Source organism: Diorhabda sublineata, chromosome 3, assembly GCF_026230105.1.
Source record: "Diorhabda sublineata isolate icDioSubl1.1 chromosome 3, icDioSubl1.1, whole genome shotgun sequence".
NCBI classification, from domain to species: Eukaryota; Metazoa; Arthropoda; class Insecta; order Coleoptera; family Chrysomelidae; genus Diorhabda; species Diorhabda sublineata.
This window is the reverse complement of record NC_079476.1, coordinates 13,322,375-13,350,032: the sequence shown is the minus strand read 5'-3', so window position 1 is coordinate 13,350,032 and position 27,658 is coordinate 13,322,375. Positions and strand designations below refer to the sequence as shown.

The 27,658-nt window shown below is 30.3% G+C and overlaps 1 protein-coding gene across 4 annotated transcripts in view; it reads right to left on the bottom strand.

Annotated features, from left to right (window-relative positions):
* The window catches only part of LOC130442067 (unconventional myosin IC), a 69,891-nt gene that overhangs the window by 6,626 nt on the left and 35,607 nt on the right, over positions 1-27,658 (bottom strand). For all 4 annotated transcript variants that reach the window (XM_056776047.1, XM_056776048.1, XM_056776049.1 and 1 more), the window contains exons 4-13: positions 18,304-18,374; positions 14,698-15,089; positions 12,229-12,432; positions 11,503-11,762; positions 10,741-10,910; positions 9,765-9,919; positions 9,301-9,583; positions 8,223-8,454; positions 5,667-5,897; positions 4,474-4,754 (exon numbers count right to left, since the gene is read on the bottom strand). In XM_056776047.1, coding sequence (XP_056632025.1) covers positions 4,474-4,754; positions 5,667-5,897; positions 8,223-8,454; positions 9,301-9,583; positions 9,765-9,919; positions 10,741-10,910; positions 11,503-11,762; positions 12,229-12,432; positions 14,698-15,089; positions 18,304-18,374 — 2,279 coding nt within the window. The remainder of the gene's footprint in view (positions 1-4,473; positions 4,755-5,666; positions 5,898-8,222; positions 8,455-9,300; positions 9,584-9,764; positions 9,920-10,740; positions 10,911-11,502; positions 11,763-12,228; positions 12,433-14,697; positions 15,090-18,303; positions 18,375-27,658) is intronic.

Below are 27,658 nucleotides of genomic sequence, written 5' to 3'. Positions count from 1 at the left end.
TTGCATTTGTATATATTATTGAGAGCAAGGTTTGTGGTAATTGATTCATTATGCAGATATTTCATTATGAATATTGTTCATATTGTGATGGAATAAATAAAATAAAGGGTCATCTTATAAGTATTTTCTACTTAATTATTGAATTAATTTTTTCTGATTTTATTCAAATACCATACTTGTCTTGACCTAATGCTATATTTCCGCTAGTTTCATAATTTCATCAGTGCATAACAATTTGGCAACATGATGTTTATCATCTACTTTATTGTCCACCAAGAAGGTTTTCCAAAGACCGAAACAAATAATAATCAGATGGAGCGATGTATGGCTCTTACAGTAGGCGATTAAAACTTTCCAACAAATTCGCTCAATTTTTGGAGAGTCATTTACGATATCTGTGGCCTTATGTTATCGTTGCCAATCGTTTGAAGTATAGTGCTGAATATATACAGACACTAATACCTTGCTTTAAATTGGCAAAGAAAAAATTCTATGAAGCGTTACAAGATAGTTTTCTTCTATTGCCAGAGGCGTGCTTTATAAACAGATATTTTCTTGGTAATTCAAGGCTAGAATTAACAAAAATTACGAAATAAGGAATATTAGGACAGTGACGTAGATGTTAGAAGAAAATCTACGTTATTATGTTTTGACACTTTTTAAAGTAGTAACATGTGTGAAATGTTTATAAAGTTTTAACGACAAATATTGGAATCCGTTAAGATAATGTACTAAAATAATTTTAGAATGTTTGTAATGAAACACTGTATCTGGGCAAGAACGAATGTTTTTGGTTTAAATCTTCGTATTATGTTCCTCCAGTTACTAAATGAATCAGTTTGTGTATTGAAAACTGAATAACACGTTGAAATATGTGTGTTCGATTCGTTTTATACATAAGGATAAAAATATTAGATTTGTAATAGAGCGGTTTTTACGAAATTGTCTATAATGATTGTGTATGTTGAGCAAATTAAGTGATCTATTAATGTCCAGTTTAGAGGTCATCTAGCTTATTTGAAATATGGATGGACAGTTAAGCGAGCGAATATGAATTAGCTTGGAAACGACGCGACATTTGGCTTATTATATTATAGAAAAGGTCATTTTATCATTTTAATTTAGCAATTTATTTTTGTTTCTCTAGCATTTATAGTTACTGCATAATTAAGTATTAAAATCAAATAAATATGTCGCTCCACTAGTTTTACTTGTAACGGTTCGGTTATTAACTCACGTCATCAGCGCCGATAGCCTCATGAGAAAATTATTTTCTCGTACAACCTATTTTATTACGCCCTCGCTGTTGTATGAGTTTTTTGAAAATATTCGATATAAATATTTTAATGTGCCAAAATGTACAAATACGACAATAACTAACCAGATAAACTATTCATTAGTGTGCTAAAAGGAAAGAAAATACGGGAACAGTGGTGTAATGCGATAAAGAGGAATAATAAAATAACCAAAGTGAATATCATTTCGAAGTAAGTTTTTTAATTAATTAAGATACCTCGTACAGAAGATTTTTATTGCTAACTAACTAAGAGTCTGCTACTGCAAATGTCTTGTAATAAAAATTAAATTGAAAAAATGGAAGGTTATTTTTTCAGTTTATTATGAAAAGCAAAACACAGATTGGAATAGATGCCCTATTTTGTGTAAATATTAATATAGATCATTATAAAAGCCATTAAAGGACTGACAGATTTTCCAAATGTATTTTCTTACTATTGGGCAGTAATACTTACTATTGGGCAGTAATAATATAAATTGTGAGTCTGTATTTTCCATCGATATCGTAATTCGTTATATTATATGTGTTCTGATGAAAAAAAAAACACTTACATTTTTAGAACATATGAAGACCGGAAAGTAATATTCTATGATTAAGTGAAATTAAGTGAAGTGGACGATGGGCGGGAACGTAAGTCTCAGAAAAGTTATTTACCTCATATATTTAAGTGTCAGCAGTCAGGTTCCGAGCCTATCAAATCTGAAAAAAGAGCTGCAGCAAAAAGACGTCGCGTTAAAATCCTCCAAAATATAGTCATCAAGTGTCACATACTTCAAAAGCAGAGGAGTGGGTTAATTATAGTAATGGTAGTGGTACTATTGAAGACTATCCACTCAACTTCCCTAATGACGGACCTAGTTTTACTTCCAACAATCATCATATGAGACATAAAAAAGTGAAATGTATTTCTCCTATCAAAATAAAAATAACTATATAAAATCTGAACTTATTACCTTGATGGTTTTATGCCGCAGATTTTATCGGTTATAAAATCGTTATTTGTGGCAAAATAACTAACCCTTGCAAGTGAATCTATTTGAGGCAAGTTGTCTGATGGACCAAAAAAACCCTGCTCCATTTTTATAAACAAAATCAACTCTTTGTCGGCAAAATAGTCCCTCTAGCCAGTAGCATTTTGTCAAAATTTAGAACGGATCCTGGTCGGTATAAAATAGAGAGACTTCTAAACTTCGTATGTTTGTTAATACTAATCCTATCGACTTAAAATAAACACCCCTTTTCTGGTGAAATTAAGTTGTATTTATTTTCGTTAAAACAGAATGTAATTTTTTAAAATTTTCCAAGCCCATTGTTAGAAATTGCATCTAACAATGGACGCAATTAAAAGCATTGAAATTGTGAAAATAGTTCAAAAGGGGACAATGGGCATATTCATCACTATCTGCTCTATAGTTTATTAGTTAGGGAATGAATGAATGTTGATGTAATTGTAGAAGTAAACAATGTGTTCGTTACGACAATTACGGCCAATTTCATGATACATTTAAAGGAAGCTTTTTAAAGTTCCCATTTAGTTAGGTCACGCGTTCCATAATTGATATTTAGTCTAAATGTTCCTTTAATTTGAACTTTAAACTAAAATCGAAAATATTTCAGTTTAGCACGTCAAAACGTCAAATGCAAACATGCGCTAATTTTGAATTCTAAGTTGACGCAGGCGTCTTTTCAATCAGTTTTAAAAAATAAAAGGTTCATGACACCATGGCTAGATATTGCTTTTTGCAACAAACGTACAAACTGTATCTGATGCTCGTTTCGGAATCTTAACATCCGTAGCTCCTTGGCCCGGTCCCATTGATGACAAAACAATATTCAATAGCAATGGATTATAAAGGAACGTCCTAGGGATAAAAAATTGAATTGAAGAATTAAATTGGCAAATAGAAAACACAACACGCCACCAAAACAGAAAGAAATGTTAACGACAAAATAACACTCACTTCTAGATTACATGTTGTTTCTTTTTCTAACAACACATATTGGAAAAGGACAAAGTAGTGAAAATCTCCTTTTAACGTCTTGGAGGAGCCTTTACTTGAGAGACCCTTACAAATCAATTATGGGACCACTTCACTTTAACAACTAAGATAAAGGGCCCTTTAATCTGAAAAACCTTTAGTTAAAGTATCAGTTAGCAACTCACGAATTTCCAAATCAGCCTTTTTTTAGAGTTAAATTGAAATTATAGATAATGAGATGAAGTTTCGGGAAGTGCTACACAGAGAGAACAAGAATATATTTTGTAAGCATCAATACATCTGCTCTTTATGGTACATAAGTATGTTGATATTGGAACATTTAAGCATTAAAAATAATACAGACTACTAGATTCTAAATATTTTTTATATTTGGAACCAACTTGTGTCAATTTAAAATTAAATGAGATTTTTTAAACCAGCAATATAATGCTAGTAAAAAACGAATTTTTATATCAGTAATTACTTACTCTGCATCTATTTTAACTATTACATCACATACCTCCACATATTGAAGCAAGCAGTGATAAGTTGAATTCTTTACGCCTTGCTAGTCTACTCAATTTCATAAGATTATATTTACAGTGACTGTTGTGAAAAATATTTTGGATAACACGTGGATATTGAATTTTGGTTAAAGTTGAAAACGTGCCAAAGATTTTCATAAAATGTTAAAATCTATCTATTGTGATTATATATAGTAATTTTGATATGGATAAAAATTATAAATAAGTCAGGTAAGAAAAAGGTACAAGCGGGCTTTTTTCGACTTGCAAAACTATATGCAAAAAAAGAAAATGTGGAAATAGTTCAACAGCTTTCTTCTGTATCATGATAACGCGCCGTTCCATAAGTGGCTTATTATCTGCGAGATTTTGGATCTTAAAAGTCTTCCTGTGTGTCCAATATACGTTACTCATTCATTTACTGATACCTCTCAAAAATAAAACATATACTAAAGAAGAAGGGTATTGACATCATTCCTAAAATTAGCCTTGCTACAAATGAAGAGATGGAAATTATTTGGAAAAAAGCCTTTGATAAATGCATTCATTAATGGATTCGACATTGGGATAAACGCATTGTTAGCCAATGACAGTCTTTGAAAAAGATATTAGTTCAAATTTTATATTACTTTGTGTTCAATTAAGTAGTTCACCATACATTAATATAACTGACCTTTAAACAATTTTTCCGCCAGTACCTTCATATCTAATTGTTTCTTTCTTTCTGGTGTAAGTTTCAGTCTATATATCCTCGATAAATGAGCTCCATGCATTCGTTGTAAATGTCTTGAAGCTTCTCTACAAACGAAAGGAGCTGGAGGCCAGTTCTTGTCAAGAAGGTGTTTAGGAAGACTTTTCGATAGGCGTTTCAACCAGTGAACTTTAGCCATTCCTAAAAATCCTCTATTTTCTTCAGTCGGTTCACCATTTCTTGTAATGAAGCCTTTGATAAATCTGAAAAGCATATTTGTATTTAGGAATTAACTTAAAAATTGAAGTAAAAGACAACCATTAGTGGCAATTCAGATTTTTTACTGTTCAAATATGAATGTCCGCAATATTTGTTGCAAGGATTTTTAAGTCTAATTTTATTCGTAGTAAAGGCTTTAGGGGAATTAAATAATAAAATTGGATTTGGAGCAATTATTAAATTTTTACAATCGCACTTGACGATAGAAGTTTCATTTATTGTTATTGAAAACTTACTTAAGTCGAAGTAAAGCAATAGAAAACTTGAAAATAGTGAATTTATCGGCAGTATTACACACAAAACAGAACCAGAAAGTTAATAATTTGTTAAAGGAGGAGTTATTAGATTCTGGTATAAAGCTGGAAGTGTTTTTTGCTTCTCTTGTTTGATAAAATAACAATTATAGTACTTGTTTGTTAGTTAGGAATTTATTGTCACTGATTGTTTCGGTTAGTTAGAAACAAGAAACAGTTGATTTTTCAAGCTCACAGAAGTATTCATGTTTGTTGGAAAATTATATAAAACAGTATTTTTGCTGAATGAGTTAACAATAATGAAGTTTATTAAATAAACACTTCACCGACAGAGGTTATAGACTCAAATGGCAGGCCCAAATATTAAATAAATATTTGGGAAATAACGACATCTTTCTACTCACCAACCTTAGTTAATTATACCAAGTGAATAAATTCATATAAAATTTTCGTCATTTTATAGGTCTCTTAACTCAATATAGATGTACAGAAGAAAAATATAAGAAATACTCTTATTGTTATATACTGATACGAGAATTTTGGTCATCAATATGTAGAGAATTTTATCAAAATATAGAAAGAGTACTGAATGTGACAATTATCTTGAATGAAAATTGAAAAATTATTATCAAAATGATATACCTTCTAATCGTAAATGCAGCTTTCCTTCGTCTCTCTGCTAGACGCTTAGCTAAAAACCTTCTTATATATTTCTGTATAATAATAGCAGATTCTTTCATTTTTTTGTATCTTTTCCTCTGAAGATATCCTTTCCATTGTGCTTGAATTATAGAAGCAATATCATGTTTCTTTAGTTGGAAGGCATCTTCAGTTTTGAATAATGTTTTTGGATATCTAATAAATATTTTCGTTCTGAAATAGATATAAAAATAATCAATTAAATGAATTGTGTACCCTGATAACAAGCAGATAAATTTTTAATTCCGACAATCATTCCACCACATTATAATAAGCCATATCTTTATTTTTTCCCTCGACATACCAAATCTCGCACTCACTTTTATTATGCACATGTCATGATTTAAAAGTTGGCTCTAACCAAATTCGAGAGTTTTGTTTTCGACTTTTCACTTTTTATATAGCTATTTAAAGAGATAGAAAAACAGTTCTTTCTCATTTTTTTATTATCTTGAATATAATTTATCTACATATTCATCCCGTTTTGTATTACCATATTAATTATAAAATTCAATTTTGTAAATACGAACCGGGATTGTTTTTCAACTTAAAAAGGACATATTTAATTGTGGGTACCATAACATATACTATGTTTGAGCATTTGTGTTGTATTCAAATACTCATCCCCAAGCTCCTAATATAATTATATTCGTTTGCAATACGCATTTGTAATTGCAAGATTTTTATTATGACATCAGAAGAAACAGTTGAATATTTGATTCCTATAGAAAACACAGTAATACATCGCAGATATTTAGAAAATCAAATCATTATTATTTATTGGATCAACCAGTGAATCATTAATTAACCTATGTGTTACATAATTATAGGGAAATAAGTTTATAGTCACCATAAGAATATTTATTGTTGATTTTAATTTATTATGATGTTCCATATATATATATATATGGAAACTGCCAGGTATGAGCATTTTGAAATCGAATTTATTATGAAATATATGAACCATTCCACATAGACACATTGAAAGAATTGTCAGAAAAATAAAAAGTAAAGTGATATTCTTAATTCAAGAAAAGAAATACATTTTGAGCAATACTTATTGAAATTTACATAAAAATGAAGATTTGACTTTTTTCAAGTAGATGTTAATTATTACAATAAAATGCTTTAAAAAATTTCATGGCTGTATTGAAAACAATTATTATCCAACCTAACTTAGCGTCTATTCAAGTTTCAGTTCCCTATCTATCATCGCATGTCCAATGTGTGCATATTATATTAGAGTTGGTCATTGTCTATGTCTTCGCCTTGAGTGCTCTTATTCTAGTTTTCATGTTATTGAGCGTCGCTATACATCACCAATTTTTTTGTCAGTTCTTGTGAAGCACTTTCTCGTATAATACAACTCGGTCGTTCTTATTTTGTTTCTTACTGTTTTTGTCATTGTTCATACTTCTGTCCCATCGAAAGGGATTTTATTTATCCTGTTTTGAAAGATTGTATTTTTATTTTTTTAATTCGAGAACAGTTCAGGGCTTGTTTCTTTCATGCTTTTTTGCTCTTTGCAAAGGTAAATAGCTCTAGGTTCATAATTAAAACAATTAGGTTGTGTTGTTAAATGAAGGATCGGAAAAGTCAAATGAATATGTGAATTACTGTTAAACAATAATAAATTAAGATGAAGGTGTGACAACTTTTGGTAATGTCTTTTAAATAGTTATACAAAAATATTGAAACCAAAATCGGAAAAATGAAATAATTTTGAAAATATTTTGAATTTGATCCTGACAGTGTTCTTATAAAAGGACAACGTTGCCATGTGTAGAAGTGAAATGCGCATTGCACAGAGAAAAATGGGATGATCGATGCTGGGCCTTTCTCTTAAAAACAAAGAGACTGTGATTCTCTGCATCAACTCAAAATTGGACGTCAATGGTCTGAGATTAAAAGCTTGAAAACGTATAGTAACAACAATGGCCAGCAATTTGATGTAGCAAAACAGTCTTTCAAAGCTAACAGTAGGTTTTCTTCTTATTCCTCTTCTTCTGTCCACACATGATACATAAGCAAGATCAAATATATATTTGATATAGGAGGAAAGCATACTAAAAAGTAATGGGGAACAAAAGCTGAACTTCATTACTTATAAAATGAAGACTATGGATCTTAAGAAATAAAATGTATTGTTTGTCAAGAGAAAACATTTCCTTCCTTTCACATGGAATTTTTACAAACGACAATTTCCCAATATTCTGTAACTTGAAAAAAGAAGAAAATACATAGTTTATATGTTATAAATAAAGAGCATAAAGTCTGAAAATTCGGTAGTTGTTTTCTATTTACCACTGAAAGTAACACCATGATTGGACAGTTTTTTCTCCAATGTCTATTGTCTTCACTAAATTATATAAAACAACAGATTTCTATTGCTGCACCGTCGGAACACAAGTAAGACTGGAAGGGTAAACATGGTATTTTTTTGAAAATTTTTCATTTTTGGTTAGGAACAAAAAAAACATTTTTGATGAAAATACTTACAATCCCATCTGGTATTCATCACTTGTGTAACCTAGAGCTTCAACCAATGTTTGTACACCGTTTTTAGCATTTCCGGTATAGTTCGGCCACGTTTGTTTACATAAACATTTGTATCTCTTCAAGAACCTTTCGTAATCTCGTCTGTAAGCAAACCCAGCTCTACGAACTCTCAAATTTTCCATTAATCCAAGATATGTTACTTGATGGCTTACGAGGTCAAAGTCAAAAATACCTAAAATATCATATTCATATTTACAAAATTTTTAAACAAAGATTTTATACAATTTTTAAATAAATAATTTATAATACAAATTGATGTGATATGGTGTTTTTTGGACTTAACATAATGATTATTCATGAGAGGTATGCCATACAAAATTTTAGTTTTTTAAAATGATATTATTCTGGATTTTTCTTTGTTTACATTCTTTTTATAACTCTTTTGGCCTCCTTGTACTGGATAAAACTTCAAAAGTATTTTCATTACATGCTAATCAGAAGCATATACTCATGCAGAGCATTTAATTTTTGTTTAAGATCATTATAATTTTTTTTGTTCGGACTAGTACAAAGGTAACTCGAGACATCAAAATGTTATCTTAGAACAGACCAAAGTCCACAAGTGGCAGTAGCGCTGGCAAAGATTTGATAATAAATTCATGAGACCTCTTCGTACCACTATCAACACCACCAGCTCGTCCCATATGAAATTTTTACCTCAACTCACACAAAATATTCCATATGACTCTCATTCATCTATGCTTATAAGAACTATCAGAGTCCTTCTCTGGCATTATAGCATGTAAATTTGTACTTGTGCTATAATCATAAAATGATATTGTTTTGAATTTTGATTAAAAAAGTATTTATGAAAATAGATTTGACAATTGAGCTATTATGAACATTTAAATAGAAATCGTACAAATAGGTTTGAAACATTGAATTGTTAAACTGGTAAATGAGGCTTACCATGATATTATCGTGAATTAGTAGCATCACTTGAGCCAAATCCCATCCAACTTCAATACTTAAGATTACTTTGTATGATTATTGTACAATTATAATTGGTAATATTTACCTGAACTTTTGTTGTCATTTGGCTTAATACATCTTATATAAGAAGGTTCCTTATCTTTCAAAATATTCATGAGGTTATTAACTGATGTTTTGAATTGAGTAACTGCAGTTTCTGGTCTCTTTTTACTTTTTTGTTCAAATTCGAAAAATACAGATTTGATAATGGAGTTATCCGAGCTTAACATGGCTTCTCTCAAATCTCTAAAGAGTAAATCGTTGTTTTTATCAATGAAGGATTTAATATTATATGTAACAGCACCTGCATAGTGAATAAGTTGAAATTCCTAAAATATTTAAGTAATAAAATAATTTGTAAATTTAGTTGTAAAATAATTTTTAATGAGAATTAATTATCATAAGTTATTATTTTTGTTCTAAAATTTTATAGGTCAAGATAGTATTTGTAAGAAATTCGACATATATAATTTTTTTAATTATTAATACATCATTTTTTTTACTACTTACATCTCGTCCCATAATTTTTTGGAGTTTGGTATCTGCTTTTCTGTGACTAATATAATGGGGATGATAGCTTAGATGTTTATCTAATTTAGCGAGTAAAGTCTTATCTGTTGGATCTCCTGGCCTCAAACATTCTTCATCCATGAAAGCAATTAAACCTGAAATTTAAAGAATACTACCAATTAGTTAGATTCGGTAATTTATTATAATCATACGACATGTGATTATGAATTCAAGAAATAAAATGCAGAAATTAGTAAATATATGGAATATACAAGAACAGAATTTTTTTTCAACAATTCTCTTCATTTGACTGAAATCGCTTTCCATCAAGTCATATTTTCAAATTTGGACACATAATTTAATCGGAGGAAATTATATTAAGTGAATATAGCAAATGACACAATAAATCTAAACACAGTTCATATAATTTTTCTGTAACAATAGCAAACGAATGAATTATATGAAGTTCATTGTAGTTTCATTTCTGGTTTATAACTGTGTACCCAAGTTTCATTTACTGTGACGTTAGATTATAATATTTACTTCTTTAAGTATGTAATTACTTATTCGGCGATCACTAAGTACAAAGACACGGAAAGACAAAGAAAAAAAGTTTGTTAAATACGAATATAGAATAATTTAATTGTATTGGAATATTTCTGATAGTTTTTAACGTAGAAACAATTGACAATAAATACTATATTGATCAGCTTATAAATAGATATATTGAAATTTTTTAGTTGTAACGAATATATCATTAGCATTGGAAAATTAACCCTGTGTTTTCCATTTGAAGTATGCAGGGGGCAGGCAAGGGGGAATACAATCAATAAAGATATAGAAACATCGATTGCAGAGTAATCAATAATTTGATACACAATATATAAAAAAATAAAAAATCGTAACAAATATTTTAGAGCTTTTTCTGTTCAGTACTGATCATTAGAATCGAATAATTGAAAAAAAATATCGTTACCTTTGTGTTTTTCTTCAATTAAATCGCATATAATTTTGTTGTCGAAATATTCGATATGTTGCCAAACAATTCCTTCTTTCTCATATTCATCTTGTTCAGATTTCAATGTTAGATCAATAAAGAGTTGCTGTAATTTTTCGTTGCAGAAGTTGATGCAGAGTTGTTCAAAACTAAAAATGTCAACAATATATTATATTCTAAAAGCTTGAACATTTTTAAAAAAAACCATATTGTTTTTATTAGTTGAACCAGTTATACATTTGATAAATTATCTGGATTGTGATCTTAATAGGAAATTCCATGAATAAATTTCAAAAATCAACAGAAATAAAACCAAAGTCATGATATAATGAAAATCATATCGACTATCTTGAAACTTTACTGAAAAAGGGTGAAAAAAGAGATGCTGAAATACCTAATAGGACAAATAAATAAATAAAAAAATATATGCAGTAAATCAAACAATATAAATAAGGATAATGAATAAATCGATAACAATAACAACATATCCAGTCAAAAAAAAAGAGTGATGAGAAAACTGTCGGGAATGAAACAGTTGAAAGAATAGAGAAAAGAATACTATTTAAAAACAAAGGGGAAGAACAAGAAATGAATACATAGAGCAAATAAAAAAACTCAAGACTAAGTAGTAAGAGTAACTAAAGCAGATAGTAAAAAGCAAACGAAAGTAGAAGAAATGGATGGGACCAGAGAACTTATCCAATAACTGAATAAGAGAAATTCATTATTGTTGTATCTCACCTGTTTCTTTCAAATATTTCAAATCCATAAATGTCCAATATACCCATCACAACATTCCTCATAGTCCTAGGGGGTTGTAATGATTTATTGATTTTGCTAACCAGCCATGTGAATACCCTATCATATATCGCTTTAGCAAGAGCATCTCTGGCATACACAGACAATTCTCTATTCAAAGGGCTGGTAACGACATCTAAAATAGCTTCGATTGTTCGTTGTTTTAATGACAATTCCAGCTTTTCTTTATCACATTTCAAAAGCTGGAAAGTAAATTGGGGAATTAAAGACTTTTGAACTGATTGTAAGAAAACTATTTATAACTATATATATAATTTATAACTATTTATGTATAAAGTACTTTATATTAATTTGGTCAAAGCTAATGCATAACAATGTAGGATTGTTGGGCACAAAGAAAATAGTTAAATTTACTGATTTGCATCCTAAAATGTTATGTTGAAATTATTGTTTGCAGGGAGTTGTTTCAATGCATAATCATCACAAGAGTTACAAGAGTGCTAGAATATTTATGTAACATCTAAAAGAGTATAAAGGAGCAGATAAGCAATCATAATGAATCATTATAAATTAAGGATAATTTATGATATAATTTTTATTGTTGAAATGATATAATACTAATTAGTACTACATATAACTAAAAACTAAAAATTTATTTTGTCGTAGTAAAATGTTACTGCGTTTAAAATATTAATTGTGTTGATTAACCTTGCTAATGATGTCAACTTCATCAGGTTTCAGAATGACTGAAACTCCATCTTCTTCAGAAAATCCAACATTTCCTAGATGTAATATAGCCGATATAATTGAAAATAAATCTTGTTGTTCTGTTTCTGAAAATTCCAACGTAGTGAAAGCCTTTTTTATTTCTCTAAAGTCTTTTTGATCATTAATAACACCTCTTCCATTTTGCTGGAAATTAAAAGTAACTGTAACTTATAAAATTAGAAAATATTTCCTTTAGGAAAACTTTTGGTGCCATTATACTTTAAATTGTAATCCCAAGATAGATTTGATGTTAAATATCTTGAATTTGAGTAATGCTAAATTTTAAGAACTTCACTTCACTCTTGTGTCTTAGTTTGATGGTATTTGCAGACAAGGGATGCGTGGTGGAATGATGAATGATGAATGATGAAATTATTCACTATGCATATTTAAAATAAATTTTCCCAATTGCTTTTTTTGTACGTGTATATATAGAAAAAAAAGAGAAGAACCGAAATAAAGTACTTCTAATACACATAAATGAATTGCACACAACTACTATAGAGAATTACTACTGTTGAATGTGAAATATAAAATATAGACAATAATTGAAAAGCTTCTTGCTAATAGTAATACAATATAACCATGTATATGTAATATAAATAGAAAAAAGGGAGTCTTTCAAGCTGTCATATGAAAACGTTGAAACAAAATTTACATGAGATGATAAATTGAGAAATGCAACAAAACTAAAGAATTCAATTGAGTCAATTCATAAATTTGTGACAAAAAAGCCATGAAATACAAAATTTCAGACAAATTCGAATGAAAAAATGTTTCAGTTTAAAATTTAACTTTGTAGAAGAAATTATTTTAAAACATAAAATAGGGATGTTATATGAAGTTCGTATGCTTAAATTATCTTGAGGACGTAGGATTAATGGTGATGTTAAAAAACTTGTTGAATGTCTTGAAATTATTAGTAGCAAACAGCAAAATATGAAAGAGGATAACATAATTAAGTATGTGACGTTTGACGAAAATATATATCATTCTCAGTCAGTTATAAAACAATACTACAATATAGATTTAATGAATAATGACGTTACGATAATAAATAAGAGTTATGAAGAGGAAGAGATAGAACGACTGCGAAAAAAGTATTAACAAATGTACATTTATTTTAAACGTATATATAAATTTATTCAATGGAAAGCGCTCTAGCTTGAAACATTCTGTAAAAAGTTATTAGAATAAAAGCCAATTGCTATGTCTACCTTAACTGTCTTCTATAAAATCTCACTTGCTAATGTCAATCTTTAAGATTCTCTGACCTACCAAATGATTAGTTCCAAAGGGCAAATATTTCACAAAACTATATTACATTGTGCTAGATTAGATCAGTAACTACGAAGAAAACGGGAAAAAGTAAAAATAAAAGTCTCTTTATTCTGTATTTTCAGTCCTACAAGAATCAAAGAAAATGAAAAGGGCACTAACAACTTTTATTGACCTGGAGCCTTTCTGCGATTTAGGAAAAAGTTCCTAAACGAAAGTGTTTCAGATAAAGGATGAAATTAGAAGAGAAGCATATTCTAAACGTAATCCCATCGAAAAATTCCATCGGATTTACAAAGCTACTAGATAGAAAAATCTTTGGATCTGAGAATAACCAAGCTACATCTCTTTGTTAGTTTCCTTTGCCGCCTTAGGAAGCATTTGATGAGATTAAATCTAGCAAAAACCAACGAATGTATATTATGTCTGAGAAGAAACTAAACTTCACATAGTTCTACTCTTCGGCATTGAAAACATATACAAAAGATGCTTCAGACGAGAAACTTGTAACAGCGAAGATACAAGTTCTTAAATAGGCGATAATGAAGTTCATTAGAACTCTGGAGCTAGAAGCAGAGCTATACCCTGCAATGCAATGTAACCCCTAGCCTATATCTATAAGTCTGTAAAATGCTAATCTGGTAAAAAGATTTGCTGATACAGGAATAATTTGAATATCTCAATCATCTAAGGAGCTTACTTAATAATAAACTGAATCATGGCAAATACATGCCAGTATGTTATGTAAGAGAAGTAATACAAAAGACAAAAATATAATTCTAACCTATTGTTACACATACTGCTACCACTTATTGTTAACAAAGAATTTACAAGGAACTAGCCACTAGATCTCAAATTTAATTATAAAAAAGCACGTCAGAATGTTTTTGTACAAGCATTAAAAAGTTTGTTCAAATTCATCAACTGTTGGATGCAGATTCTTCAGCTCATCTAGTTTTAAAATGTAATTACGAGTCAAAACAAAAATGCTGTAGCCTAAAAACTTTAGAAGAGAGGATGTAACCTCCTCCAAGCCATCAAATTAGAACTCTGATAGTGGAAGGGAAGAACAACTCGATTTCATTTCGTTTTAAATCTAGATGAACAGTTGCTTAATATTGAGTTACTGACCTCATTGGATAAATAATAGTAAGACGATATATTTCTTTTCAGATGTAACTTTTCCCGTTCTTCTTCACTCGATCCAGCTAACAATTGATAAAATATGTGAAAGTTTCGTTCTCCGGGTACTTGGCTTATAACTCTTGATTTTTCCAAAAGATAATTCAGAATATTCCCTCCAACTGGGTTTCCTTCAAAATTGAATTGGACATCCATGTATTTACCAAAACGACTAGAATTATCATTCCTATTTGTTTTCGCATTACCAAACGCTTCTAAAATAGGATTTGAAAAAAGGAGTTTATCCTTTACTTTTTCAACATCCCCTCGGTGATCGGTGACTTCTGCTAAGTAATGAAGAACTTTTTTAGAAGCTTCGGTTTTGCCAGATCCCGACTCACCTAAATAAAATCAATGTATTGTTGAAAATAAAATTATATTATTCACGAATTTCATGCTAATAACAAAGCAATAGATGATTTCTTGTGATAGAATAAGAAATATGACATACAGTGTATTGATTTGCATATGACGAAGGTAATTTTTTTTGTAGCGAGAAAATAGTTTTACAAGCCGTAGTTGGTGAAGTTCAAATATATATTATAATCATAATGCTTTCAGAGCACATTGACACGTCTAAATTATTAATGGGGAACGTCAAATTGAAGAAACCAAACAACTAGATATAATTTGTTTGATTTTCATAATTAAACAAAAGTTAGAAAACCATATACAAGGGCAATACATAATTGAAAATTTAAACGAAACGAAATGTTAAGAGAATTTGTGTCATCTTTGACGTAAAGCTCGCTGAAGGTCCTCTATTATAAAATTACATCTATAGAGAGTTATAGAAAAGACATTTACTTCACATACTCCTTTTAAGGCTTTTTGAATATATGGAAAAATGAATTTATTAAATCTAAAGCGGTAAATAAAAAATAACTGAATTCTGAATCAGGTCTACTTAAGAGCTGTACTCACAATGGAAATAATAAAAATAATAAATAGTTTTAATACAAAGAAGATATAGAAAGAAACATATAAATAATGACAAACAATTTTGGACACAGATAAAAATTAGAACTAGAAAATGAAAGCAAATTAAGATAAAAATAAACAATTATAAACACATATAGAACAAATACATATGAAAACACTAAAAAAATTGCACACAAGTCCTATTAAGAAAGATACAAATTTACAAGTAGGGGAGAAAGAGTAACAATAAGTTACGAGAAAAAAGTGTGGAAGTGCAGGTATAGAATAAATATGGAAAATTGCCAAAGAATTATGGGAAGAACAGAAGATAACGAACGAATTTGAGAATGATAGTTCATATTTTCATATTCATAAACAAAGTAAAGAACTATACAAAAATGACATGGTAATCTGTTTACCACAAGCAAGTTAAAACCTTTATACAGGAATTTTGGAAAATAATTGAGGAATTGGTGAACAGAAACTAGAAGAATAATAGGCAGTATTAGACAGAACATATGAACCAACGATAAGACATTTATTATAGAATAGTAGAACCCTTGAGACGATAGGAGAGAAATGTGGATAATACTGGAGGAAATACAAATATTGCCAGCTATACGAAACACGAATAAAACATAAAAACAAAATAGGAATTATGATACTGATATATTAATGTAACCTAAATAACATATAAACATGATAATAATAAAAGGCAGACATCAATAATTCAAATAATTTTTGTTTACTTTTGACATATAAAATTAGAATAATATAAAGAATTATAAATGCAGAAATCAGATAATAAGAATGGTGTCAAGTAATAAACGAATACTTTTCAATTACTTTTCCAGTTTAGAAGGTTAGATTCCTTGATCTTTTATGCATGGGATGAAACAAGATGAAGAAATAAATTAAATAATAAAAACATGTTGTAATATTCAATAAGTTTCCTTCCGCATCTACCCTGTATAGAATCTTAATAAAAACAAGTTAGTTTAGCGTTTTCAGGGCCGTAGAATCCATTTATCGAGCTCATAGATATCAGAAAATAGTACCTCAGGTTTCGGATTATTGAATTAAATGAAGTCAAAAATAATTGTCGTTCATATTTTTATTCGGCCAGCTTTTATTTATATCAGAATAGGGATCTTTCCCTTAAGCTGAAGAATGAATACATTTTCTATAATCTGGCCGCTCATTACAGAGAGTAATCACGTGCATAGTGCGTGAGAGAGAAATTGTAAGCCTGAATCACACCATACACAACACTAAAAGGTATTTAGTGGCAAATTTGAATCGAATATTAAATGCTTTTTTCAAACTAACATTTTTATTTGAATTTTAAATACATTATTTTAATATCATATCATATAAATAATACTTTTATTTATCAATTGCATAGCATTCATACATTAAAATCTTCGTTCACTTAGTTAACTACTAAATGTTATATCTACATATTTCACATGTTGCCTTGATTTTTTTAAAAGTATCTATAAATATATATAATTATTATTTTAATCGTAATTTTGTTTTCCCTAACCTTAAATAGCTAGACGGTTTTTCAAATTTATGGTATATTAAATAAAAATGTAAGGGTACCTAATACTGTAAAGTAATATCTAAGAAAGAAATGTCGTGCTATATGTTTTATTCAAATACGTATCAAAGGTTATAAGGTAAATTCATACAAAACGATATAAATAATAATAATAATCTTTATAAACAACACAAGGTCCTTTCCTGAATAAATTTTTATTTTAATCTAAATCGGAATCTGATTCCGACGAGGACGAATCAGCTCTTAAATTTATTATTAGAGGTTCCACTTGTTTTGCAACTACAATAAAAACAATAACTTGGTTGCAATGAGGAAAATCGCTCCAGTTTTTATAAATAATATTTATTATGCTTTGTATCCTCAGATGCATTTTGTCAAAATTCTAAAAGTATTAAAGCAATGACGCGTTTAGAAATTAATGTTCTTTAGATTGAATAACGTAAATAGACAGTTTAAATTTAGTTCCATGAATATCACAGCCACTTTTAACAATAAAATTTATTTTAAAATAGAGGATAGTCAATGTATAACATAACTATAATACTACATATTAAAGAATAATAAAAATTAAAGTACATGTTTAATATGCGCTATTATACAGTCACATAATTCTTACTGTAAAAGCGCATGTTAGATATGTAGTTTAATTTTTATCAGATATTGCTTCAGCCAATAAGAATCGTTATAAAAGGTACCACTAGCATCCCATGAGCCGATCACGCGTTTTTATCGCTCTCACTACCGACCGGCCAGATTATAGTACACCATCTCCTTCCTACCTAGGAACTTATACAAGTGCATTGACTTTTGATCATCCTTGCCTTCACTTGACTAAGCAGGAGGCGGTTAAGTTTGCTTAATTTACCGATAAATCCAGTTAAAAAAACTGAACTAGAAGTCAAGCGATTAAATTATTCGTAAAACCGGAAGTATTAATTTCTGACATCAAGGACCTCGATAAATGGATTCTGCATCCTCGAAAACGACAAACGTGTTTTTATTATGTATTTAAATCGAGCAGATAGGGAGGTATTTCCGCTATGATATTCTTAGATTTTTATTGAACTTACCCGAAATTAGTACACATTGGTCTCTGTTTTCTTCTTTAAGTGATGTGTAAGCATTGTTAGTTATGGCAAATCTAAAAATAATGATGCTATGTTTAATTTTGGTTTATCATACATTGAAAACTCATGGTCGCCCAAATAAATACAAATTAAACTACACATCTTAAGGTATCAAACTAGGTTGAACATATCAAATTACTTTTGAAATTTTTCCAGTAACATTGGTGTGACAAAATCCAGTTGTTCCAACTGTGTAAAACTTCAGATAATTATGCAAGGAAAAACAAATTGATAATAGATTATTTACAGTGTAGAAAAGCTTAATGAAATAAAATAATTATATCGGTTACTGTACATACGGGGTGTTTGGTGTGTAGATGAATCCGTTCAATAGCCGACAAGACATTTATTTAGACGTGTTATAGATTGCGAACTTTTTAATATTTTGTAATTGTTTGGCAATTACTAGTAAATTGTTGATACGACAAATAAGAGATTATGAAATCTCGAAATTACATTTTAAGCACTGATGATAATTATGATACTTGAAACAACTTTTGTACAGTAGGTAAATTGCTCTCGAAAGTACAGTGCAATAAAGCAGATTTAATTATTATGATGGAAAATAGCCAGCAAATTAATCATATTAAGTACTGTTAAGTTGTTAAAATACTAGTTTTTTTTCTTTAATTAACAGCAGCTGAAATCCGACAACTATATTAAGAAACGAATACATGAACGTTCTCTGAAACAGAAATGGTAAACCACCTTAAATCTCTAATTTGTCACATGATTTCAAAAAAATTATATCATTATTTGAGACAATCCTACACTCATCATAAAACGAATAGTAGGAGATCTTCATTTATCAAAGTGGACATTTTGGTCTGTGATGATCCACATAGGAGAATGGAATTGTGCTTATTATTACTGCATTCTGATATTGATTATTCAATTTTTCTCAAAACTACCTTATTATATTATAAATATTTGCAAAATGATGAGAATCACCCTACACGTTTAAAAGCTGTACCGTAACAGCCATATTATTTTTCATACCGATAGTTGTCCTGTTTATTGATATCAAATGTATAACATGGCACGATAAATCTTCATCTTACGTAGTTTTAAACAAAGTGTTTCAGGACATGATGCAAAAAATTCGAGAGTGAATATATAACGTGAAAATAATGTTGTCACATGTAAAAAAATTCTCAAACGACCTCTCATTTCTAAGTTACAGTGAAGTCTCGATAATTCAAACATTCGGTAATCCGAATTCTTCAGTAGTCCGAACAAGCATTTTCAGTAGATTGGATACTCTCTAATCCGAATTTCATAGAACTCGATAATCCGAACCAGTACTTTAGGTCTATTTCCTATAGAAATTATGATTAGATGTTCAGGGATTCCCCCAATTACCCTTTTGTTTATATCTGGAACTTACATTAAACAAGTGTGCAGTATTTTCACTGCTTTTTTAAGCTTTTGAGCAGTGATATTTACATACTTTGCTGTATGTTTGCAATGCTATTTTAGGTGATATAAGTGGGTTTTTATTTTAATATTTGCTTAATTAAAAATGCCCCCTAAAAGAAAACACAAGACATTGTCCATAAAACAAAAAAGTGAAATTATTGAAAGACTTGTGGAAAAGTGTTGGAAGATCTAAAATATGTGACATAAAACATATGACCAATATTTTATTATAAAATATAATTAGTGGCCCTAATGGAAACTCGTTTGATTGCGTGGTTTTGTAGACAAAGATCGAGGCATGTCCCAATTTCCTATGAAATTTTATCTGCTAAAGCAAAGCAGTTTTATACCGAAACATATGGAAATGATAATTTTAGAGCTAGCTGGGGCTAGATTTGTAACTTTTGAAAAAGGCATAGTCTGTGTGCTTTAAAAGTGTGCGGTGAAAAACTATCCAATGACTAAAGTATCGTCAATTCTTTCTTGGCTACATTCATTCGTCCTCAAGAGAAGACCGCACCAGGTCGAAAAATAAGCAAAGAACGGGTAACATTTTTAGCTTATTGCAATGCAGATGGGTCACATAAACTAAAGATGCTAGTGATAAGAAAGGCAAAAAATCCATGAGCATTTAAAAACGCAGACAAAGATTTTTATAGTTTGGTTTCGTCAATCATTTATACCTCAGGTTAGGAGGCATTTGAGAAGTCATAATTTGCCTGAAAAAGCGCTGTTAATCATAGATAATGCCTCAAGTCATGGAATTATAGAAGAGCTAACTAGTGAAGATGGAAGATTTACAAAATTATTCCTCCCACCAAATTGTACAGCACTCGTGCAGCCTATGGATCAAAATGCTATCAGACCAATAAAATTATTTTACCGAAAAAGCCTTTTAGCCCACATTTTATAAAGTAACGAACACAGCGTTGTTACGTTGTTAAATACTCTTAACCTAAAATATGCAGTATGTCTGCTATGCAATGCTTGGAGAAAAGTCTCTTCTCAAGTTTGGGACAAAATTATGTCCTATAACGATGAAGACATTGAATATGATGCTGAAGATCTCATTCCTATAGGAATTACGCCTCAATCTGCTTTTTTGGATGGAGATATGGAAGGTAAATAAAAAGGTTTGTAATTTTTTTAACTAACTATATTTTTTCGATGTTGCTGGAATGCTTAATTTTTTAGCAGAACCAAATCCAACAAACGTGGAAGTACGTAATTGGGTTGAAAATGATGAAGATCTGTTATTGCTGGAAGAAGCGGTAACACAAGATAGAGATGAAGCTGAAGTTAGCGAGTATGAAAGTCCGGAATTGGATAATAAAATCAAAACTGTTAAGAACGCTGAAGTAGCTTAAAGTTTTAACCTGTGTTAAAATGGGCCGAAGAAAATGATATTCCATTAAATGATATACTTGTACTTCAAAGATTAAAATAAATGGACTTTATGAATAATCAAAGATATGTAAAGCAAGCGAAAATTACAAAATACTTTAGAAATTAATACATACCATAATCTTAGATTTTGATAAAAAAACAACTGCTTTAGTAATCCGAATCGCCTTGGTTTTTATTAGTTCGGATTGTCGAGTCTGCCATTAATGTTGCAAAATTAGAAGCTATATTTAAGTATATTTCCTAAATTATACGTTCAAACATTATGAATTTTTAATGGATGATTACATACGTTCATGTACTGTTTTGGATGGAAAAAATAATTCTACACTACTATCTGAAGGCCAGGGGCGGCTTATACCCAATGCTTAACAATACGTAGCTTTTACAGGGACAACCTTTACAATCTAAAGATAGCAAAAATGAATTTTTCATTCGAATTTTTAACCAAAAAATACTATTTGTTTAACTCGATAAAATTTATGGTTTAGAAGATATGTAGATTTTTAGATCATTGTATATGTCAAGGAAACCGTTCGCCTTAAAGAGAGGTTCTAATTGAACTGCCTACTGTCGAACATCGTGTTACTTACATAAGGAAAAAATTGAAATGTAGAAAAATTTAGTTAGTTCAGCTAGTATGATTTTTGTAAGTGCAATAATTAAAAATAAAAAACCAAAACATCCACTATACATCTGCCTCCTTACCATCCCAAACCGAATCCACTAGAAATCATTTGCAGTGGAATGAAAAAAATATGTTACAGATGAAAATGTCACATTTTGACAAAGTGGCTTAATTTGGTGGTTTCCAATACTTTTCTGTAAGGAGTATGAAGGTCTAAATACTTGTTTTGATTATTATTATTAAAATTTGGGGATGGAATATCAAAAAATGATTGCTAACAGGATTTTGAATTTTGAAGAAATGAAGGGGTACTTCAGATAATCTACAAGAGAATAATGAAATGCGTGCTGAGTCTTGTAGAATTGCACTATCCATTTTTGTATAAATTAAATTATCCTTAAATTTTTAATAAACGGAATCAATTTTTAATATTAAACCTTAAAACAACCAAAATAATAATAGAAAGTTTGTTATAAGTCCCTGTAAACTTATTACATTAATTATTATTCTTGCATGCTACTTTTGTCCCGGTCACCCTCCGGTCACCCCGATCAGTATGGCCTGTTTGCGTAAGCGCTTTTTTTCTTTTGGCATGAAAATGAACGACATAAAAATCTTTTTGAGAAGTTTACGCGTTTTCTATATGGCCGAGAACATGATTACGCTCAGGTCGCCCACGTCAAAAAGGATGAAAATACCGAAAAAGTCAGTAATCTTGTTCTGGTAGTTGGCTAAATGTTAGCGATTGCTGAATCTATAAAAATTGACACAAAATGCAGTAAATTTTACATATAATGTTCAACAAGCGAAAAGTCTGTGACGGAACTGGCACCTAAAATCGTCAAATTTGAACAACAAGAAGCTCGCAAAAATATTTGTATCTCAAACTTATTAAAAAGGGTAACGTGTGAAGAATCAAATCTACATTAAGAGAACCAAGATTAGAGTCTGTTGAAGCTGTGAAAGAAAAAGCCGCGCGTGTCCTGAAGGAGCTGACAGAAAAAGATTTCCTGCACTGTTTTAATGGAACATTCGCAGGGAGCGATGTGGAGAAAGAGGAGGGGTATATATTGGAGGTGATAATGAATAAATATAGATGATATAAAAAAAATGTTTTTTAATATAGATAATATAAAAAAAATGTTTTATATTACCAGACTCGTTATTTTATAGTTGCACCTCGCAAACCAAAATAAATTTAAATCATGTCTTTTATCATTTATTCAATCAAAAGTTTGGATCGACCCACCAAATATGCTGTATTTATAAAACTGCCGAAATATTTAAATTATACATTAACAAAACGAAACACTTAAAATTGTGGGTTGCCATTCGTCCGGGTTTCCCCGGATTTGTCCTAGTTTAGAGAGTATACGAGAAGCATCCGATTGGTACTACCGGATTTAAAAGTTTGGAAAATATGGAGCCAACAATGGTTTCTGCAATCTGAAAGAAAATCTAAACCCAAATATAGTTGGTATGAGGTGCTCTGCACATATCATTAACAACGCAGTGCATCCCTGATTTGATTGACTATAATTAGACGTGGAATCCATCATGTGAAAAAATTTTTCGCCACTTACACAGTACGAAACAAAGCTCTTGAAGAATTCTGTGAAATTGCTGTTGATAAAAATTTAAAGATAATTGTGTTAAAAGAGTTAACTCAAAAATTGTAACACTGAATACTAAAATGGTCCCTAAAATCTGTGGTTTCTATGCGTTTTGTCTTGGTTGCCAAATTTTAGAGATAGGAACCTTTCATTCACGCTGTTTCTATGAGATAACTTCAATGCGTGCCACCATTTTGAACAAGACCAAAACCAACTGCATGATTTATCTTGATTCAGTTACTTACTTGCCTCATTGCTATTATACGAGGATGTATTGATATCATGATATCTAGTTAGCCTAGACCAGTTTCATGCATAAACAAAATATTGCGTTACCATAGCAACGAACAATAACTTATTAGAAGTGTCAGTGTGAAGTTTGATGTCAAAAAAGTAGACCAGAGTTACGCAATAAATTAAAAAAATATGTCCACCGAAATTGTGAAACGATGTAGACTTCTTAAGCCGAATTGTTACTACTGATGAGATTTGGGTACATTTCTATGATACAGAAACAAAGCAATAATCAATGGAAAAAGTCCAAAAATCTGCTGGAAAAGTTCTTGCTTCAGTTTTTTGGGATTGCCATGGAGTATAATCATGATTGCTTTTTTGGATAAAGGTAGAACAATAACTGGAGATTACTATTCGACATTACTGACCACTCTACGGGAAAAATTGAAGAGAAAAGACGCGGAAAGCTAGCCAAAGGTGTTTTGTTTTTACAGGACAACGCCCCTGCAAACAAATCGCATGTTGCAATGCAAAAAATTCGTGATTTAGGGTTTGAATTACTAGAACACCCTCCTTTTTCACCAGATTTGGCTTCACCTGACTATAATCTCTTTCCTCAACTGAAAAAAAGTTTATAAATTTTCTTCCAACGAGGATGTAGTAAAAACTGTGGAGGTCTGGTTTGTAGAGCAAGAAGAAATATTTTTTTTGAAAGGTCTAGAGACGTTGCAGGTTTTGACATTGAAATTTTGTTTGGTTCTATAGTAGGCTAAGAATTTTTCAATATATCCTCGTATAAACATCCAAAGTGCAATTTTCTTTCACTACCTACTTAACTCATTTTCTATTACAGGATGTTTCTAAATTCATGCGACATAATTCAGAAGGAATTCGAAATTAAGAGTCTTTTCCACAACAACCTACCACTTTTCGAGATATCACCCTTAAAACGTGATGACTAAAATTGAGTTAATTAAATTATTTTTTTTTTCTGAAATTCAAGTAATGCTGGAAATTTGAAATTTTCTAGTTTTCGTGAACTCTCAAAGGACAAACCACGGGTATTTTTTCAATATTTCTGTTACGTATTGGGGCGAAATTAGCAACTCTTACTTTATTTCATATCAAAACTTTTTTCAAGATGAAGTTTTATGATATAAAATTAAAACTTGTTGTCCTTGTTTTATTTGAAAATATTTTTTATTTTTAATTTTTTTTCTCAAAACCAATAGCTACAGAGAAAAAATAAACATAATATTTTATAATTTTTTTAATAAAAGGAGTTGAGAACAGTAAATATGTAAAACGTAATAAATAAATAAACCGCTTCTACCTTTTTGTTAATTACAAATTTTTAGAATAGCAGGATGTTTTCACTTCGACAATTCTTCTTCTTCTTTTATCTTTTTCTATAGGCAATTCTGCCTGTTTCTTTCTTTTGTTGAGCTTTTAACTCCGCCTGCAAGGTTGTTGGATTGAGTAGCTCAATGACTCTGTTGCCGGTCTCAAGCCCGGAAAAAGGAGGAGGAAGTCTTCAGACCAGGTTACCACCCTATCTGAGGACTTTAAATACATTACCGCTTATAGAACCAAGGTTGTGCCTCGGCAATTCGTTTACCGTAATTAAATTAATGCTTATTCATATTGTAATAGGCCGATACCAAACATTGTTTGATAGTTACCAATCGAAGTTTACTTGTAAGTTAGGAGGTTGTTATTTTTGCGTTACCCGTGATTGCATTTTGTGCTTTGGTAAATGGTAATTCTCAACAAGCTAGACGTCTTTATTCTGAAAAATATCCGCAACGAATGACGCCTCATCATTCCGTATTTGCACCTATTCACAGCCGCTTATCTGAAACTGGAATGTCAAAAAAGGATTTCAACCAACACTGGTCGTTTCCAGATAGTTAGAAATGTAGTGGTAGAACAAGATATTTAAGATAAAATGAATGTACACCCGGAAACAAGCACTATAAAAATTGACAACAGCCTAAATATTCGACATTCATTTGTGTGGCGATTTTTAAAAGAGCAGAAGTTATATCGTTACCATATCCAACGGGTTCGAGTTGGGCCACATTTTCTGCCTCAGCCACTACATGGAATTTCTTGCACCAGTTTTCTTGAAAATGATCTCCCTAAATTACTTGAAGACATCGCCATCAATATTAAAAAAACATGTGGTTTATGCACGATAGTGTTCCAGTATACTTCAGTAGAACTGAACATTTAGATGCAACATATCCCAACCTTTGGAATGGTCGAGGAGAGCCTTAACATTGGCCTCCTCAATCTCCAGAATTGAATTCGTGTGATTTCTCTTTATAAGGTTACCTCATATCATTACTCTACAGGTCACCCATAGTTGAAATCAACGATTTGAAAAATCGTGTGACACCATAAGAAATACACCTCCAATCTCTAAACGTGTATGGCAAGTTTATGAAACGTGGGTTACGTTTATATATTTTGGCTAGAGATTGTTATTTCCAGCATTTATTGTGAATTGTATTACATTTTATATTTTCACTGTTTTCCACTAAATTCTATACTGATATGTTCTCGAAGTACGTGCTTGTGGTAAATTATTTTCAAATTTATTGCAAAAATTAATAAAAACAAAGAGAATTATCTAATTATCAAAATGTCATTGTCAATATGTTCGTGGTGAGCATTTTTAATATCTACTTCCGTGCGAATTTCGGTATCACGTAATTCTATTTTTTTATGTCAATTTTTCTTACTTCAAAATGATGAAATTTTGTATAGACAATATTCTTTTAAGAAGAAATTGGAAGTTTATTTAAAAATTGTGCAGTCTATCTATCAGGTTATAATTTAATTTTGACATGTTTTGGATTTTTCATAATTATACACTAACAGAAATATTTGGCTTTTCCGCACACCAGTTTCATATTAAGTTCGATTTGAGGATAATTTAAAAATAATAGAATATAAGAAGAAACTGAAACATTTTGTGAATGTGAATACACACATCTGAAAAGTCTCGGGTTATTTTTATGAAGTTCTAAATTTAATAAAAATAAATTGGATAGTAATAATTAGTTACTGTTTATTAGTACAATTGTCAAGTTGGTACATGAAGGAATTGATGTTTTACCATAGTTAGTTTAATAATCCCATCGGTGATTTTTATGGTACCTGTTTTAAGCAGAACTACGCTACCTCATAGCTTTAAGACGGTGGAAATTAGGTTATTCCTCCTCATCCTCTTTGAAATAATGAACATAACTCTACTACACCTATACAGTCTCTTGCACGAAATTATATCTTTGGAAAATCCGGTGCCTATACCAGATCATAAAAATTTTCAGATAACTGAACATCTATTGATAAATACTCTAGACAATGATTCTGATAATAATCCAAAACACGCAACTAGATAGATTGCAATCCCAAGTATAATGATTTTGATAGTAGCAATCTGACTACTTCATCCAAATTAATGTATCAACGATATTATAGACTCGAAAACTTAATAAAAGTCTGCTCCACAACACTATCTTTCTGTGAAATGTTGAAAACCTCGGAGAAAACGTCAAGCATAAAACTACACCTAGAGCAAGAGCTATATATAGTGTGGTACACGCAAAGGGGCTAACAAAATTAATGTTTACGGAGGAAAATAATGAGGACTATCAAATATTTATAAACAAAAAATATGCCAGTTCCATCTAGAACTTCTTCCCAAAAAAGGAAATATTCTACTCATACGAACAAGTCTGAAGCAGTTTTTTAAACCAAAATGGCGAGGAATATTCTTAAAATCTCCAAACTGATGATATTGTTCCAAATAACAAGAATTAATTTGTTGCCACTCGGTGCAGACTGGACTAATAACAAATACTTCATTGGGTTTATCAAGTTCTATTTTCTTGGGGTTCTTAGGCCGGCTCTGTCCAGCTACAATTAAATTTTAAAATTTTTTATTAATGACGGAAGCACCTTTGATATTTCCTTTTCGAACTTTTTATTA